The sequence below is a fragment of the Hyperoodon ampullatus genome (genome assembly GCF_949752795.1).
Source record: "Hyperoodon ampullatus genome assembly, chromosome: 20".
Taxonomy (NCBI): Eukaryota; Metazoa; Chordata; class Mammalia; order Artiodactyla; family Ziphiidae; genus Hyperoodon; species Hyperoodon ampullatus.
The window spans coordinates 7,949,907-7,969,029 of record NC_136933.1 but is presented as its reverse complement, the minus strand read 5'-3'; the positions used below and the strand labels follow the sequence as shown (position 1 = coordinate 7,969,029).

General features: G+C 45.2%; 1 protein-coding gene across 1 annotated transcript in view; it reads right to left on the bottom strand.

Annotated features, from left to right (window-relative positions):
• Positions 1–305: 305 nt before the first annotated feature.
• The window catches only part of LOC307068629 (large ribosomal subunit protein eL27-like), a 69,513-nt gene continuing 50,695 nt past the window's right edge, over positions 306–19,123 (bottom strand). Inside the window, exon 2 of the mRNA XM_079726604.1 lies at positions 306–809. Within this exon, the coding sequence (XP_079582730.1) occupies positions 378–788 (411 nt within the window). The 5' untranslated portion in view covers positions 789–809 and the 3' untranslated portion in view covers positions 306–377. The remainder of the gene's footprint in view (positions 810–19,123) is intronic.

Here is a 19,123-nt window from a genome sequence, read left to right as displayed (position 1 = left end):
CTTCTGCAAAGATGTATTGAGTCTCTACTCCATGCCGGGCCCTCATCTCAACACTATGGACGTGGCAGTTAACAAAACATACTCCTTGAGCTTCCCTGGTGGCGCAGTTGTTGAGAGTCCGCCTGCTGATGCAGGGAACATGGGTTCGTGCCCTGGTCTGGGAAGATCCCACGTGCCCCGGAGCGGCTGGACCCGTGAGCCACGGCCACTGAGCCTGCATGTTTGGAGCCTGTGCTCTGCAACGGGAGAGGCCACAACAGTGAGAGGCCTGCGTACTGCAAAAAAAAAAAATACTCCTTGCCTTCCTGGAGTTTATATTCTTTTTTTTTTTTTTTTTTTTGTATTTTTGTATTTTTAATGACTGAAACAAGACAGACCTAAAACCGCAGCTTCTGAAAGAACCATTTGTTCTTGCCGGTCTTGTATCTCTCCTCAAACTTGACCTTGGCCTCTCGTCGGGCCTTGCGTTTGAGAGCAGGGTCTCTGAAGACATCTTTGTTGACAACAGTTTTGTCCAAGGGGATATCCACAGAGCACCTTGTAGCCATGAGGTGATTATAATTATAAACTTTCACGAAAGACTTGATCTTTGACCTCTTGGCAATTTTCTTCTTGCCCATGGCAGCTGTCACTTTGCGGGGATAGCGATCAATTCCAGCCACCAGAGCGTGGCTGTAGGGTCGGTCTGAGGTGCCATCATCAATGTTCTTTACGATGACCTCTTTGCGTCCGGAGTAGCGACCGGCCAGGACCAGCACCACCTTTCCGGGTTTCATGAACTTGCCCATGTCGGCAGCAACCTCTCCGGACTACAGCAGAGGAAGAAGAACCTGGAGTTTATATTCTTAAACATTGAAGGAAATTTCAGATAGAGGTAAGTAATGTGAAGTGAGTAAAGCAGAGCATTGCACAGGAAGTAACAGGAGAGGTGCTGGGTGCTTCTTTACTGAGGGAGGGGGCCATGTAGGGACCTGGAGGGAAGAGTGTGCCAGGCAGAGGGGATGCCGTGCAAAAGCCCTGGGGTGGAAGAGCAAGGTGTATTACCCTGGATGTGGAAGAACTAGGAGAGACTATGGTTAGTGTAACTGTAGTTTAATGAACAAGGGGGAAAGTCAAAGGCAGCACATTCAAATGTCCACTTAGAGAAGGCATCAGAGGACTTTTGGTAAATTATTTACACTGAAAAATAAGAGAAAACAGTTGTCCCCAACCCTGAAGCTATGTAGTAGAGTAGAGAGAATTCCAAACCGGGAGTCAGGAGACCCCAAGTTATCTGGTCAGATGAGTTAATTTCTTTGAGCCTTCCTTTCCACTTCAGTAAAATCAAAAATGATACCTACTTTAAGGGTTCTGATGAGAATTAAATGTGACAGTATACATAAAAATACCAGCATGTTGTTTGGCACATTAGGTGCTCAAACACTGGGAGCTACCACAATGAGACACACTACACCCCTGTGAGAATGGCCCTAATCCAGAACACTGACACCACCAAATAATGGTGAGGATGTGGAGCAACAGGAACTCCTGTTCACTGCTGGTGGGAATACAGAATGGGACAGCCATTTTGGAAGAGAGTTTGGTAGTTTCTAACAAAACTAAACATACTCTGACCATACAATCCAGGAATCATGCTCTTTGGTATTGACCCAAAGGAGTTGAAAAGTTATGTCCACAAAACAACCCAGGATGTTTACAGTAGCTTTATTCATAAATGCCAAAACCTGGAAGCAACCAAGATGTCCTTTAGTATGTGAATGATCAATAAACTCTGGGGTATCCAGACAATGGAATATTACTCAGCACTAAAAAGAAATGAGCTATCAAGCCATGAAAATACACAGAGGAGGCTTAGATGCATATTACTAAGTGAGAGAATATCTGAAAAGGCAACACACTGTATGATTCCAACTATATGACATTCTGGGACAGAAAAAACTAGGAGACAGTAAAATGATCAGTGGTTGCCAGGGGTTGGGGCAGGGAAGGATGAACATACAGAGTACAGAGGATTTTTAGGGCAGTGGAACTACTCTGTGTGATACTATAATGATGAATACATGTCATTATACATTTGTCCAAACCCATGGGGAAATCAAAGAAATCAAACAAATAGAATGCACAACACGAAGAGTGAACTGTCATGTAAACTATGGACTTCAGGTGATAATAGCATGTCAATGTAGATTACCAGTTATAACACATGTACTGCTCTGGTGGGGGATGTTGATGATGGGGAAGCTGTGCATGTGCAGGGGCGGAGGGTCCATGGGAAATCTTTGTACCTTCCTCTCAATTTTGCTGTGAACCTAAAACTGCCCTAAAGAAAGTCTTAAAAAATAATAAAAAGCCTGGCCATTATGGGATCTTGGGCAAGTTACTCAAATAAAAGAGAAAACTATCATTTATTGAGTACCAGCCTATGGCAGGCCCTGCACTGGGCATTGTTTGTGGGTTTTATCTGCTTGCCCATTTGTGCAGCGAGGGGGCAGGACCAGGTGATACCCAAGATCCCTCCAGCTTGGACCATCAGGAGGGGCTGTTGTGAGACCACCGAGGCAGGGGGGTGAAGGTCATTCCAAGGAGACTCAGGACAAGTGCAGAACCACAGAGGGCCTGAGACACAGGGCTCTGCAAACATTCCCCAGAAATCCACAGGACCCTTTGGGGCCTTTCAGAGATTCCTGGAGCACAGCACTATGTCATGGTGCATGGTGCCGTGTCCTGAGCTGAGATCTGCCTTGTCTGATAATATGGGGCTCCAGGAATTTACTTTTCCATCTCCCTCAATGAAGGCATTAGGACCAGATGGCAAAGATCCAGGGGAATTAGCACCATGGGTGCCCTTCCCTCTCCATGCTGTCACGGTCATGCCATACCCACGTCTTTTTCACCCCAGAGGAAGCAGCTACCGTGAACACCAGTGGGGAGTTTGTTGATGAGGACAGCAGGTGACCTGATGTGCCAGAAGCCTCCTTTAGCTCCAGTGTCCACATTGTTCCATCCTCCTGACCTCAAAAATGAGTCTTTCATGGACTTCCTACATGTATGGAATCTAGGGAGACCGTGCCTTGGCAGGGCGATGGCACTGGCAATGACCTGAGGATTCAGAGACCTTGCAAGATCATTTAAATTCTTATGAAGTGATTTCTTTGATTTCCCCATGGGCTTGTGGGCATGTGTTGATTTGCAGGCCTTGCCCAGGACAAGAAGCTTTTCTCATACTTGCAACCGTAGAAGTAGCAATGGTCATGGTTCTCATTTTCTGAGCCTCTAACGGGTCTCCAGCCCTATGCATATTTAATTCTCACACGTATTTATTCTCGTTGAAGCTTCCTACAATAACCATTTGCAGATGAGGAACCTGAGATGGGGAAGTATTCTGTCCAAGGTCATCAGGCATATAAATATGGGAACAAAAACTGGAACCCAGGCCTGTCTGAATCCAAAACCCAAATTCTTTCTGCTGTGCCCCTGCTGCCTCTCCAAATACAATGAAAAGCTTTCACCAAGCTCAAAGCCGTGGAGGTGGGCTTATTTCCCAAGATGTTGCAGAGCAAGGAGGGGGAGGCAGAGGCCAAGCTGGCCCTTCAGGAAGACTTTGTGTCAAGTCCCTCATGGGAACGTGCCTCAAGCCCAGAACTTAGCGCCCTGAACTGAGAAACAGAGACCTTGGCCTTACTCCCCGAGCAAACTATTTCCTGGGTGTCAAAAACTGTTATTAGTTCAGCCAACTCCAATTAGCCTTCATTTGTCTTTGTCTTTCTTGTTTAGGGCAAGGCCCGGCTGGGGGTCCCAGGAGCTTTCTCACCAGGAGAAATCACCTTCCTTCCTCTGGTCCTGTCCCTTTCTTCCCACAGGAAGTGTCCCGGGTTTATTTCCATGGAAACCGGGGGGTGGGGGGTGGGGGCGGGAAGGAAATTCCTTCACTCCTTCAGCTTTCCCCAAACCCAGGGAAAGTGATGTTCCTCCTCTACCCCAGGCCCCAGGGCTTCTCCCCTGCTCTTTGCTTCCCCAGCTTCCACAAAAGAGGCTGTGGGTGAAGGTTTTTCTATTTAGTTTCATTTTTCATCATCTTTACCCCTTTTGGATGGTTCACGTCTGAGGGTCTCGGTGGATTAACTGGCCAATCAGATTTCATTATGAGCCCAAGTAGTTCTTATCATTAAACCTGTAATTCATTTCTTCTGTGTTTCATAAAATATGAAATATTACCATTCTCCAGGAGCTCGAAGAGAGCAGGGATGCTCCATTAAGTCCAACACTTCTCCTCCAGAAGAGGCCGTAATTATATGCAGACTTTTTTTCTAACAGCTAAGTTTCTACTTGCGGATGCTAACAAAAGAAATAAGCTTTTAATCCAAACGTAATTAATATGAATTACCTCTCCAGTACACCCTGGCTTTGCACCATTAAACTTAATTTTTGTTTTGCATGATAATTGTGTTATCATTACCGTTTATAGGAGAACTCAGGGACCCTCACTGTGTTTTCAGTCAAGACTAAAGGGACTGGAGGGGACTTCCCTCCCCTCTGCCAGCCAGGAGGCTGTTGGCCAGCCTTCCTGACACGTCCCGTGGCTTAGGGAGCCTGGGGTCCTGGCAATATAGCCAGTGGCATAGCAGGATAACTCCCCCAACAGTAAAAGGAAACAGATTCCTACTGACCCCGTGGAGGATTTGCCACCTGGGAGACAGGCTCAGTCGAGGCTACTAATTATTAGATGGTCATCGTAACCATAAGCATCAGCGTCAGCATCATGGCCGTCGCCATCATCATTATTATCATAATTGTTATTATTGCTCCTAACTCTAATGAGTACCACTCACTTTCTTGGCAGCATGCTCCAGCTACTCTGCTATTGGTTATTTCTCCCAAAGATCTGGGGATCCTGGGCTGAATTCTTTAAGTGAAACCCCAGAAAATTGCAGACTGAGCACCAAAGTCCTGGGTTTCATGCAAGTTTCCATTCAAGACTCTGTTAGAGTCCATCTTCCTCCCTCTCTCTTCCCCATGTGCCTCAGTCTCCCTCACCCACTCTATAAGGAAGATTCATATTTTTATAAATCTGAGAAGGAAGCTAATACCTTGGGAGCGAGGCAATACATTTATATGTTGTCATCCCATCATTAATTATAGAGTCATTGCATATCTATTATGGACTAGGTACTATGAGAAAAAATGCGTACACACACATGCGTGCGCGCATGTGCATGCGCACACACAAACTGACCCCTGCCATCAAAGAATTTACAATCTCATTGAGGGAGGAATATAGATGCCCAAATGTTTTAAAAAGGAGAGGAAATAAATAACAGCACAAAACAACAGTATCAAAGATGGCAAATGGAGCACCTGCCAATGTGAGCATCACTAATGGTGCAAAAGGGTGAGAGCCAGCAAAGGTGCTCAGGGAAGACTTAGTGTAGGAACAGGAGCCTGGGCTGGCCTTTGAACGTGGGGCAGGACTTGTAGCGGTCATGGAGCAGAAGCAGGTGGAGGGCAGTGGGCGCAGTCCTGGAGGGAGGACCACACAGAGCATCGTCCAGGACAGTAAGGGAATCAAACTCACCACGGCAGAGGATCGCCGTGGAGAAGCAGGAAGAGACAGGCTGGAAAGGTCATTCGGAGTCAGAATGTGGAGACTCCTGAACACCAGACCAGGTCATGGGGAGACGCAGAATCAGTTTTCAATGGGAAGAGGGGGTTGGTTTACAGGAAGTGGCATCTTCAGATGGTCAGTCTGGGGGCACCTGCAGGAGGGTCAGACGAGGGAGTGTCTGAGGCCAAGGAGGCCAGAGAACCATGGCTACGGTGAGCAGCGGGGAGGGGCTCTGCTCGGATGGGACAGAAAGAACTGGAAGGGAGAAATGCCTAAAGGAGAACCAAGGGACTTGGTAAGAGAAAAAAAGAGAATAGCGGATGGAATCCATGGGAACTCACAAGATTTACCAGAAATAATCACTCTAGGTCTACCACAGAGCCTTCAAAACATAACGCACAGTGCCTGGCACAGGGCAAGCACTCGTGACTATTGGCTTTTGTTAACCATGATTAGTATTAGTACTTCTACTAATTTTAGTCTTATTTTACTAATTTTAGTCTTATTTGATCATCCCAGAGTCCCTGTGGAATTGTCCAGGGTAGCTCTGTTACATATATTACATAGCTGGGCAAGCAAAATCCCTGAGAGATGAAGGACTTATCAAAACATTGTCTTTTTTTCCAGTGGCCAAAGCAACAACCATTGCTCTTTAGACTCTTTCCTCAACCGTATTCTTTTTTTGAAAAATCACAGTGACAATAAAAAAACAGCACCGAGGCCAGACCCTCCAAGCGGTGACAAAACCAAGAGTGTTTTCACACACAGACATCACGCCAGGAACTGGTGGCCCTGAATTCTCAACGTGCTTTCTTTTCTCAGGGGGTTGGGGGGAGTGGAGCTTTGAAATACTGTTCTTTAAGGACACTGGATCACCATGACATGGGCCCCGTTTTACTTTTCAACCCAACAATTTGGATATTGTGTTGCTCGCAGAGAAGTCTTGTTCTCAGGAAGACTTTTCTACGAATGGTCTTTATCAAACTCATCAATGGCCCAGGAGCTATAAATAGGGGACACATTTTAAATTCACATAAAGTTTGATTTGACAAACTGGGTACTTGGTGCAAAACAGATCAAATGAAGTTCAGGAGTAGTCAGTGTAAAGTTTTAAACCTCTCAGAAGGGGTGGGGGAGTGATACCCTTAGATAAGTGGGGAAGAATTTAAAAAATGGAATAAAGCATGAAAGAATAAAATCTCATAGGAATAGACCAGCCCAAGCAGAGTGAATAACAAGGTAGATGCGAATTGCAGAAAAGGTCTAATGCTTTGCTGTGTGCTGGGACTATGCCCACCATGTTATGTGTCTATTGAAAACAGTAAGTATGAAAGTTAGATGAGAAAATATGGGTAAAACAACATTGGTCCAGCAAGGAACCCTCTAAAGAGATGGATGGTCTGGAACAACCAGACCATCCATCTCTGGACCCAGCCCCAGCTGGGCATCCCATCTTGTTTGGAGCTGACCAGCTAAAGAGAAATGTGGAAGGAGAAGTGGTAGAAAGGGCTAGAGAGCAAGACCTGTGAAAAGACTTCAAGCCCCAGAATTATTTCATCCAGAGCAGAAAAGTCTAGAAGGAAGGGGATGAGTGGAGCTGAGTTGATTCAACAATGGGTTTCAAGCCAATGAGAGGCTCTTACTCTCAGAGAATGGTGCCCAGCTGGTCCTCTCTGTGTCCTCTGAGGAGAAAAGGGCAAGGAACTGGTTTGACTCACTGCGGTAAGGACACGCTAACCCCAAATATGTCGCCTTGGAATGGTTGGCTTTAAAACCCGTGTAGAACAGGTTTCTTTTCTCCTGTTTCCTCACCTCTGTCTCTCCCATCCAGGAGAGCATTGGATTCTAGATGGTGAGTCTCATCAGCCAGATCTCCCTGAGACCTGCTATCCAAAATGCCCTGGAATACAGAGAATGGAAGGTCATCCCTCTGCCTCTGGGCGTCTCGACCATTTGAAACAGGCCTCTAAACTTAGTCGATATGGGCATTGCAACTCACCTATGGTGGATTCCAAAATATTTTTGGAATATTTTGGGCTTCCCTGGTGGTGCAGTGGTTAAGAATCTGCCTACCAACGCAGGCGACACGGGTTCGAGCCCTGGTCTGGGAAGATCCCACATGCCGCGGAGCAACTAAGCCCGTGCGCCACAACTACCGAGCCTGCGCTCTAGAGCCCGCAAGCCACAACTACTGAGCCCACATGCCACAACTACTGAAGCCCGCGCGCCTAGAGCCCGTGCTCCGCAACAAGAGAAGCCACTGCAATGAGAAGCCCACGCACCGCAATGAAGAGTAGCCCCCACTCGCTGCAGCTAGAGAAAACCCGCACTCAGCAAAGAAGTAAAAATCCAAAAATATCAGCACAGAGAGACACGCGATCATGTCCTAACACCTTTTAAAAGAAAAATCTTAAACTAAAGTCAGTGGGGTGGAAGATGGATGAGAAGGAAGATGCAGGGTCCTTCCCAGAGGCCATAGGAAGAGCTACATGAGCCAGGGTAGCTCCTGGCCCTTGGGGACCAGAACTGGAGACTCATCCTCCCTTTATTCCTCTTGTCTGTATCTTCACATAGTTGTGGATGTGACCAGAGGAAGTGAAGGGCCTACGTGGTCCCAGCTTACCAACCCAAGAGGAAAGGGCCCCCGTCCCTCTCATAGCAGGAGTGGTTTTGTGTCTAAGTTAAATCAGCAGCCGTGAAATCCTGTCTGTTGATGCAGTGTCATCACTGGTCCCTCAGCACCAGGAAGCTCTGGGTATTGATGAAGAATCTGGTTTCTGGAGACAGAGGGTTTGGAACCATGCGCAGGTCACCTAACCTCTTTGTGGCTCTGTTTACTTATCTGTAAAATGGGGACAAGTGTAGTACCTACCTTTTGGAGTTGCTGTGAGGATTAAATAAGTCAATATGTGGAAAAGGCTCTAATCGTGGCTAGCACACCTTTAACTATTAGGGAGGTATTTGCTCATTTTTTTAAGACTGTTTCTTTTTAGTGGTGAAGAACTAGACTGATCCCAGATCCACATTCACACTATGACTGTCATTGTGCTATAACAAATTGCAGCCATCAGATTCTTTACTTATCAAATATCCCACTGGATTATATGGACATTTTATCCACTATGCAGAAAGCACAAATTCCGAATCTTACATGTCATCCACTGCAGAAATACACAAACTTGCTTGGCGAGAGGCTTTTATACAGTTCTTTAATAAAATATATGCATGTTAAAGGATTTCTGGCAAAGACACACCAAAAAAAAATGATTAAAAAAAATCTTTCACAGTCATTGCCACCCTGGTCCCTACTTGCATTTTGTCATTTTTTTTCTTCCCTGTATTCTGATGGACACTTTAATGTAATTATAACTGTTCAGTGTGTCACTACTTCCCAAAACTCTGTTCTGCTGAGCCTTAATGCTTGAGGCTGGTAATAGATGTTGGTTGGATTAAGGACTCTGGGGTGAAATAAGTTCAAAAAGCAAAAGGTTAAACCACAGAACTTCCCAGAACCCTCGGTGTTGATGTGCACGCAGTCCTGAGAGGGGCACGGGATACCAAGCATTTCCCAAATACATTTGACACTGGAGTCATAATCCAAAAGAGACACTTTGCAAAAATGCTACTCTACAACTTTGTATTCTGCTTATCATAAGCATGTCCATATTTTTCTTAAACTTTCTTCACATCCTTTTAAATCACTGCATAATAATCTATTAAGAAGTTACGCCTTAGATTCCTTAACCATTCTGCTACAGTTAGACATTTAGGTTAATTTCAACTTTTTGCTAATCTAAATAAAGCTGCAACTAACATCTTTTTGCAGTGTAAGTTTTCCAAAACAATGGCAATGTGTTTAAGATTCATTTCTTAGGACAGATTCCCAGGAGGAGAATTTCTGGGTCAAAGGATATTCATGTTTCAAGTGCACAGTGCAAGGTGCCAATTTGTTTTTCAACAAGCCTGTATCCATTTTCACTACCCAGCAGCGTGTGACAGTGCCCACACGCCACACCCAGAGCAAGGCGACTGGCCAAGATGCTAAAAGTGGGGCTGCCGACGGTTACTTTCATCAGCCTTCATTAGCAGCACCTCTGGTGACAGCCTTTGAAGCTGTCAGATCTCATGCCAGCCCCTCTCCTCTCTCCGGCTTCTCTCTCTCCTCAAACAGATTCAGACATGCCTCTGGTTGTGTCATTTCTGAGCTACCTGCACAGAACAAAGCCCACCCGAACACCCCTGCCCCCTGACACTAAGGAGGCATCAAAGATGTTCTCCTCCCAGTAGGTAAATGTTTAGCAATCAGCTCTCCAGGGGGGGAAAAGCCCTGATTGGTAGCATTTGCCGGTTTCTGCGGTATAAATACTCTCACCGTGGTTTATTTCAAGTGAACGACCTCCTGAAGTAATGTCACTGGACTTGGAGCTGGGAAGGGATGGACACCATGGGCTCTTGAGTCAGGAGGACAGCTCCAGACACTCCTACACAGCTGCAGTTGCTGGCACCCTGAGCTGCTCTCTTCTCTTCCCCCAGTGACTCCCCCCGTGTCTGGATGCTCCTGCACATCCAACCATACCCAGCATTCTCCTGAGCCCTGTGCTCACAGCCCCTGAGCTGCAGGGACATCTACGCTCATCCTACACTGGGGCTCCAGCCTGATTCACTTCAGAGGTCCATAGGCTTCAACTGTCGGGGACCCCAACCCATTGATCCTTACCCCTAAGCCATCAGCTCACGCTGACCCCACTGTGCAGCCGTCCCCCAAACCCCACCCTTTGGGCTCTGGACACAGAGTCTTGGACTATCTTTCCTCCAGCCGCACCCATCCCCAGCTCCTTACCTGTCCTCCACTTCCATACTAATCAAGTTCCTGACCTCCTTCTCTGCTTCCAGTTTTCCACCCAGGATTTACTCCATGGATCTGATGACAAATCCAATGTTCACGTTCATGAACCAAATTGGATGAGATTTTTAAATCATTCCCTCTCTCTCTCTGGCTGTTGCAGAAACTCCCTCTGCCCTGCCACTGGCCTCTGCGCCAGGAACATGCATTTACCGACTGAGGATAGAATGGTCCCTGAACCCCATGGGAATTCCCTGGTCCCCTCCCAGCCCTCCACCCCCAGGACCTGACACTGTCCGCCCTGTCCTCAACTGAGTATGGTCAGAGAGTCTTAACTTCCAGGCTGGAGGCCAGCAGACTTCCAAACTGAACTCTGAGCTGCAACACCTTGCTGTGTGCTCCATCCATCTGACTGGATAACCCATGACCATCTATTCCAAAATCACAACTGGAAATCACCTCGTCCCCAGCTGCTGCCCAAGCCAGGCCAAGAGGGATGAGTGGGGGGCTGCCATTCCTAAAGCCTCTACAAGAAAGCACGTTCCCCACCACGGCGTGCATTTCATCCTCCCGGTGAAAGCCCCCGCTGGCCCTACTGCTGACTCTTCCTCCCGTGGTCCTCCATATGGAAACCCTGACCGTTCTCATGTAGCCTCAGCTAGGATGAGTAAGCTAGGATTGCAGAAGAAGACGGCAAAAGTGAAAAACGTAAGAGGAAAAGGAAAAGGGAAAAAAATGAAACGGCAAAATGGAAAGGAACCGTAGAAGGTACCAAAGGATGAGAGAATGCATTACGTTCTCCAACATTCCATGGGATTTCCAGACCCTAGAAAACATAAATAACGCCTTCTACCTAAACACAGAGAAATGGATGGATTACTTTGAAGACCCCTACCAGGATCCCCATTTCAGCCAACTGCATTGTTACCCCATCCAAACATGAGTATGAAATAGTTAACAGTAATCACCCTGAGATGAAACAGGGAGGGTGCCTGACAGTGTTACAAAGAAGCATATGGATCCCCATATTTTCTCCAAAGGCAAAAATCTATTCTAAGCTTGGATGCAATCTGGAAGTTACTCTTCCCCCAAAACGAGTCGAGCTCAAACCCCTTCACCCTGTCACAGTGCAGGGCCCTCTGCTGAATACGGGAGCAGAAAGCAGGGAATAGGCACTGAGAAACAGAGAGTAGGATCATTCAAATAGAAATCCCATATAAAGTAAAGCCAGTAGTTGGCATTTGGCTGATCATATCGGAGGAAGCGCCCTTCCTAAGGGGTATCGCTGAGAGAGATTCTTAAGTGAACCTGGAGGAATTGCATAAACAGAGACAGAGGACCTTCTCTGGGTAGTAATAAGGACCTTAATATAAGAAACGTGGTATCGCAACCCAAACCACCGGGGGCCAAGTACAGCACAAAGCACAGGAGGAGGAAAAAAATAGGGTAACCTGGAAAAAGAAAAAGAGAGGGTAAATCATAATAAAAACTATCCCCTCCTCTGCATCCCCAGCCACACATGGTTTGGTTAATTCCTTAATGAGGTTGGATTGTAATTAATATCAGAACTACACTGTGTCATCATTGCCTATAATTGAGTTAGCCATAGACCAAATCAAAGAGAGTTTGCATTCTATAGCGTGAGTTTTCAATTCATCTTTTTGGGAGCGGGGAGCGTGCTTCATAAAGTCTTTTGATAAAAAGCATCTCCAGGAAGAAACGTATATCAGATGGATCTTTGGATATTACATTCAAGACAATGATGCTCAGAAGCGCCAGAGCCCACAGCTGCATCCCTTACACACTTCTGCTTTAAACAGGTTTATTCCTACCCAGTAGTCCAGCCCAGAGAAGGCGCAGCTACTGGCTGATCCAAAACCTGACTTAGTTACTAAGTCCTCTCTTGGTCCTCTGGTTGCTGGGCCCTCACGTGGGCTCTGTGGGCTGTTTCCATGGGTCCCTGACCCCTCACTTCTAGAGGCTGCAAATCCTCAACCTGTATCTCTCTCATTCTACTTTCTCCACCACATCTCCAGGGACCTAAAAGCTCTTTTCACTCCCTTCTTGGCTCTCAAAGTGCGAACCGTGAACCATTGATGGTCATAGAGTTCAGCAGAGGAAGAATTACAGGTCTCCAGCTGCTCCCACATGCAAACCGCATTCAGTTCATGGAACTTGGACTTCTACATGATGCAGTCTTTGCTGGGGGCAGAGGGCAGAGAGGTTGAGGTGGTAGGCGGTCTGCAGTGAACTGAGAAGGTCTGGGTTGTGGGGAAGGCTGGCCACATGCAGGAGCCCTTCCTCCATCTCCCTGTTCTTCCCACCGGCCCTGGGAAACCCTGGCTGCTGTCCTGGAGCTGCTGTTCATTCCTCCAGCCGCTGTTTTCTTTGCCAGCACCCCCCTTCCCTCAGCTCGACACCTTACTCCCCGGAAGGGCCAGCAGAATCCTTCCCAGGGGCATAGGGCTTTATCAAAGGCAAGGAGACTTCTTTAAAGCCAAATTGATTCATTAATTTAGGAGAGACCTCTAACTCTCCCTTCTTTTTTTTTTTTTTTTTTTTTTTTTTGCGGTACGCGGGCCTCTCACTGCTGTGGCCTCTCCCGTTGTGGAGCACAGGCTCCGGACGCGCAGGCTCAGCGGCCATGGCTCACGGGCCCAGCCATTCCGCGGCATGTGGGATCTTCCCGGACCGGGGCACGAACCCGTGTCCCCTGCATCGGCAGGCGGACTCTCAACCACTGCGCCACCAGGGAAGCCCTAACTCTCCCTTCTTAACTCAACTTTCCTGGACCCTTTCCCTCTTTGCGCTCTAAGTTCCTCCTTCCCTCCCCATCCATCAGACTCACCATCCATTGACTTTTTGCCCCGAATCCCTCCCTCCTGTCCTGCCCTCCCTGCAGCATGGGGTCCGGGTGGCTGAGGTTCAGAGCTCAGATTCCCGGAAGCTGCTCATCATTATCTAAACGGCAAACCCCTGACCCCGTCCCCTCCAGCTTCATCACCCTCTGGATCAGTCTAAAGTTTAAACCCTTGACCTCCTTCAGGAACCACCAGGCAAGCAGCTAACCATGCCCCCACGTCCCCCACTAGCTTTAGAGGGAACCAAGAGCCTTAGAGAAAATGCTGGATGCATGGCTCCCTCAGGACCCATGCATCCAGCAACCTCTCACCCCTCCGAGCATCCTCTAGCACCACCAGGAGGAATCTACCAGAGCGAGGCAGAAACACCCCCTTCTGCGCCCATCCCCAGCCTCCTGTCCCCTCTGCCAGCTTTCCAAGGCCACCCTTCGACAGAGTGAGTGACACTAAAAACAGCAGCTCTTCCCCTCCCACTCTACCTCCCGCACAGGCTCACTGATAGTAATGGGCCAGGACACTTTTATTATCATTATTAATTAGCACTTTCAAGCAATGGAATTAAATCAATATGGTGGACTGAAACTAATTTTAACAAGCCATTGAGATCAATCATTGGGACTTTTATCTACATAAATGCCACTAAACTCAGCTCGTTAGTGTAACATTAGCTGGAAAGAAAAAGAAGGGAGACTGGCGGGGTTTTAATTAGGAAGACATAAACCGAGCCACAATTTTTCTTCTTTGATTTGCTTTTAATCTCGTCTGCAAAGCTCTTCTGGTGTTGCCTAGGCTGATGTTTAGTCCCAGGCCACTTCCGTGGGTAGGGGAGGGGCGCGTGAGGAGAAGCCAAGGGCAAGCGGAGAGGGATGCTCGGATGGGATGGTCCCTTTTCCAGGCTCACCCCAGGAGGAGCCTGGGCCTCCCCCTGCAGCCCCTAAATCTGAAGTCTCAGATTCCCATCATCAGCACCGACCACCGCTCCCTCTGTGTTCACCTCTGCTTAGCATTTATTCATGTCTGCATTATATGAAAATTATTTATGTCCAATAAATAATTGGATGAGAATGTGGATGGAAAGAAACAGACCAATGCCTCACACAGTTCTAAGCTCGAAGAGCAGTTAATGATTATTCCAACTCACCATCCTTTTCTTCATCCTTACAACAATTTGAACGGTACTTTATATTTTCAGAGCCCTTTCACATGTGTCATCTGACTTTTCATTGACAACCTAACAGAGAAGGAAACTGGCAACAAACAGATACAGTCACTTTCTTAAGGTTGCAAATTCCAAAGTTGGGACTCAAATCCAGGTCTTCTCCCATAGTCTACTGTCCTTTCTCTATAAAATATCTCCCTATCTAAAAAACATCAGGCAAAGCCCCCAAAGCCTGCTATTTTGTTTAATTACACTTTACAACTATTTGTCAATTTTGAAATATTGGCACATTCTCAAGTCCCTTCCACACCCCACCACTTACTAGTCATGCTAATAAGATGCCCTGATTTTTCAAAGCCCTGGATCAGAAAATGAACCCACTTTCTTGACGGTGACTGATAAAGATGGGCCAGAACTCTGAGAGCTGGCCACATTTTCTACATCCTTTGGGCCTTTCTGCCAGGTATCTTGTCCCGGAAGTGATCCATCACTACAGCATCCCCTAAAGAACAGGAGGAGCAGCCTGTGTTAGGATGGGCCTCAGACACCAAAGGCAGCATCGGGGGTACCTCCCTTTGCCTGTCTATTCTTGTGTGCTATGGAGAGTTCTCAAGTCACAGAAGCTTGGGAAAAAACAAGTTTATGTGAGACTCCCAGATCTTGTTGCTATTACACCATGAAGTAGCTAAAACAGAACAGCTTCCTCTCTGGAGACTCACCATATCTGGATCCCCCCCAAAACAGACAGTGGGAAGCGATAGGGTTTGAGGGTAGAATCCCTGACACAGGTTGACCTGGGTGTTACCCCCCAGCTCTCTAGTGAACTGTCCATAGTTCCAAGAGCAACCCAGTCATTACTTCTCAGTTCCAACTTTCACCTCAGTGCTATATTTTGACTCAGAAACTAAACATTTCAATGGCCCTTGAGATTTCTCACTGAAACAAACTCATTGCCATCCCCTCCCCTCACTGTCTCCCTGACCTTATCAAAAATGTCTTAACTTCCTCTTGTTTAATGACGATTCCACCACTCCCAGGGTCTCTCAGACTCAAGACACTGCAGTCGTTTGTAAAATTCCTTCACTGTAGTTCTCCAAATTCAAAGAGTTCTCCATTCAAAATGTAAGTGTAGACTAGGTACTAGGTATAGACATTAGTCAAGACTCTTCACATCTCAGGTTTGGAAATCTACGGCAGTTCCCAGATTGCCCCCCAACAATGGAGTCCTCCCTAGTTAATCCTTCTAAGTCAAGGGCCAACAAATCTCTTCTGTAAAGGGCAAAATAGCAAATATTTTAGGCTTGGTGGGCCATAGAGTCTCTGATGCAATTACTCAACTACGCCGTTGTGGTACAAAATCGGTCACAGACAAATATAAATGATGGGCATGGCTGTGTTCTAATAAAACTTTATTTACAAGACAGGTGGCAGGCTGGATTTGGCTCACAGGCTGCAGTTTGCCAACCCCTGTTCTGTACTGTTCTTGTATTAATCTTCCTTAAACACCATAGTTCTTGTCATTTTTGCAGTGTTTTGCAGAAGACATGTAATTAGGTCTGGAAATAAGCCTTGAATTCTAGTCTTCTGTAGCAGACACTGTTGATGACCTGTCCCATATTTCCTTACCCCTCTTCTGAGTTGACCTGCAACCTCAGGGGACAGTTGCCAGGAGCACTGATAGCGTCCCACCTGAGCCCACATCTCTCTGCTTCGCTGCTTGAGTGCTTTCTCTAGTGCCCTGGGAGCTTGCTGAGCTATTTGTGAAGGACAGAAATGCTGGGCATGTAACACCCTCAAGAGCAACCCTCACCGATGGGGGATGTGAATTGTGAATAACTATTATACTTTCTCATCCCTTAGGAAGATAATTCCGAGGTGCACTCTGCATGGATGCACAGAGGGTCTCGGCAGGATTGCAAGCCAGTTGCCCACAGCAGTAACCCATTGATTCATGTCTCTTCGTCGGGTTTTCTCCCATGGCTAGCACATTTTCCCCACTCCCTCATTGCTTCCTAGGGTTTGAATTCAGGAAACTAAACTAAGATGTCTTCTGACTCCTAGTCCAGGACTTTTTTTTTAAATTCCCTTCAAAAGAGTCTACAATGGCACTTTTGCTTCTGGCAACATGGCAGACTAAGCATTCTAAAAATATCTTCTGACCCTAACACTTAGGTACTGGACAAATTACGGCAAACACACTTTTAAATGTATTTATGTGTTTTCAAGAAAGGGAAGTCTCCAAGGGCCACATACATTACTTACACAAACACAGAATAAGCTGAGACGAGAGGGGTAAGTGATGTCCTGAGGGCAAATGCCAAAACTTAGAGTTTTAGAGATTCATGTGGCCTTGATGTGAATGGGAAACGGGAGGCCAGGCCTTGGCCTCCTGCAAGGTTGAGTAGCTAAACTCCATATAAAGCGACATCCTCATTTAAAGGGAAAACTAAAGAAAAATACATCATATATAAATACATAAATACATATATAAATACATATATAAAATATATATATATCATATATAAAAATTACTCTTCCTGTAGAATTCATAACCTAGATCTGTTCTCACTGGAAGTCAGGAGTTGAATTCATACTATCCACATGTAAGGGAAACCTCAAGCTGAGAAACTGAGTTAAAGTGATCCTAGTTTGGTAGTGCCCTCAATCCAAACAGAAGCAAATACACACAGTCTGGAATAAAATTCCTCAATCTGGACCCCACAGATTATGTCCAAGTAAACAAGAGCTCAAGTAAAAAGTTATCAAACACAAGGAGAAACGAGCTGCCATAAGGCAGCATCAGCAGAAATGACAGATAACAAATGTATGCCCCCCAACGAGTTTGATTATTGAGTTATCAGGGAGTAAATGTAATATAACTAATGATGCAATTTTTGAAGAAAAGAGAGAAAATTGGGAAAATGAACAAAGTGAAAGAGTAGAATCAAAAATAATAAGAATTTTTAAATTAAAATTAAAAATGCAATCACTGAAATTAAAAGCTCAAAGGAAAGTTTTAACATCATATTAGGCACCTCTGAAGAATAAATTAATGAAATGAAAGAGAGCTGATGAATTATGCAGAACCTAGCATAGAGAGATAGGAGATGGAAAATATGAATGAAAGAGAGGTCAAGAAACATGAAAGATGAAATTAGAAGGCATAGAGCATGTGTAACTAACGTTATAGAAACAGAAAATGGAAGAGAGACAATATTCAAAGAGATAATGACTAAGAATTTTCCAGAATTTGTGAAAGGTATAAATCTATACATAAAGGAAGTACAACTTTACAAAGCCGTATAAATAAAATAAAATGCATGCCTATACGCCTTGTAGTGAAACTGCAGAACAGCAAAGACAATGAAAACATCTTTTTAAATATCCAAAAGAAAAGACTAATCACCAAAAATGGAAATACAGAAAGAAAGAAAGAAAGAAAGAAAGAGAAAGAAAGAATTAGACCAGCGGCAGACTCTTCACTTGTGACAATGGAGGTCAGCATATAATGGAATAATATCTTCACTATGCTGGGAGAAAATAACTGTTAACCTTGGACAGAGTATCCAGAAAATTTGTATCTCAAGTTGCTTTCAGATAAAAAAAAAAAAGAAGAAGTATTTTTTACTGCCAAGATATCCTCACTAAAGGACTTACTTTAAGAAGTAAAAGAATCCTAGGGGAAAAGCCTGCAAAGCAAAAAGGAATTGTGAGTAATGAAAATGATAGCATGTATACAAAGCTATACAAATAAAATAAAAGTAACATTTTTTTGTGCTTAAAAACAAGAACTAAAATATGTGGGCAGTCCTGAAGAGCATAGGGTTGATGGGAGATAAAACATTCCAAGATTCTCATTCCTGAGGGAAGTGGGGTTAAGATGCTAATATATTTTTGATTGTTAAGTGCACAAAATAAAATTTAAAGGCTAATCTTTAAATGAATATAGAGTGAGTAATTTCCAAAACTAGTAGAGGGAAAACAAAGTTAAGAACAAACAATCCAAAAGAAGGCAAGGCATAAAGAGGTGGTGGGGGAGGAACATAGAAAAAGCAAGATTAATAGCACAAAATGACAAAGTAGAAGTTTAGATAGATAGATAAGTTAAAAATCAAATAAAGCTTAATATATACGCAATACAATTAAACCCAAAGGCAAGGAGAATAATTAATACAAAATTCCAAATAATGATCACTCTTGGGGAATACCGAAGATAACTCCAGGGAAAGAGAACACAGAAGGGATTCAAGGGTATTGGTTGTGCTCTAATTCTTAAGTGGAATAAAGGGTACACAGATTTTGTTTCATTCTTTATACCTTATATAATATAGCACCTTTATACCATGTGTGTGTGTTTATATAAATGAAATACTTCGTTAAACGTTTAAAAAAATTTTAAAGGATCTACAGTGGCTCTGTATTGCTCCATTAAGAGTAAACTGATCAGCCTGGCATTTTTAAGCCCTTCCTCAGCTGGCTACAACCTCTCTCTCACTCCTGCCCAAAGTGGGTTTTTTCCTCTAGTGAGAATTCCTCATTGCCCTCCTTCTATTCTTTACTGCCACTACCAGATAATTTACGTCTCCAACACTTTGTTCATTCTGTCCTCCTCATCTTTCCTTCTATCTATGATGCAAACTCTACACTTCCTGAAAGAA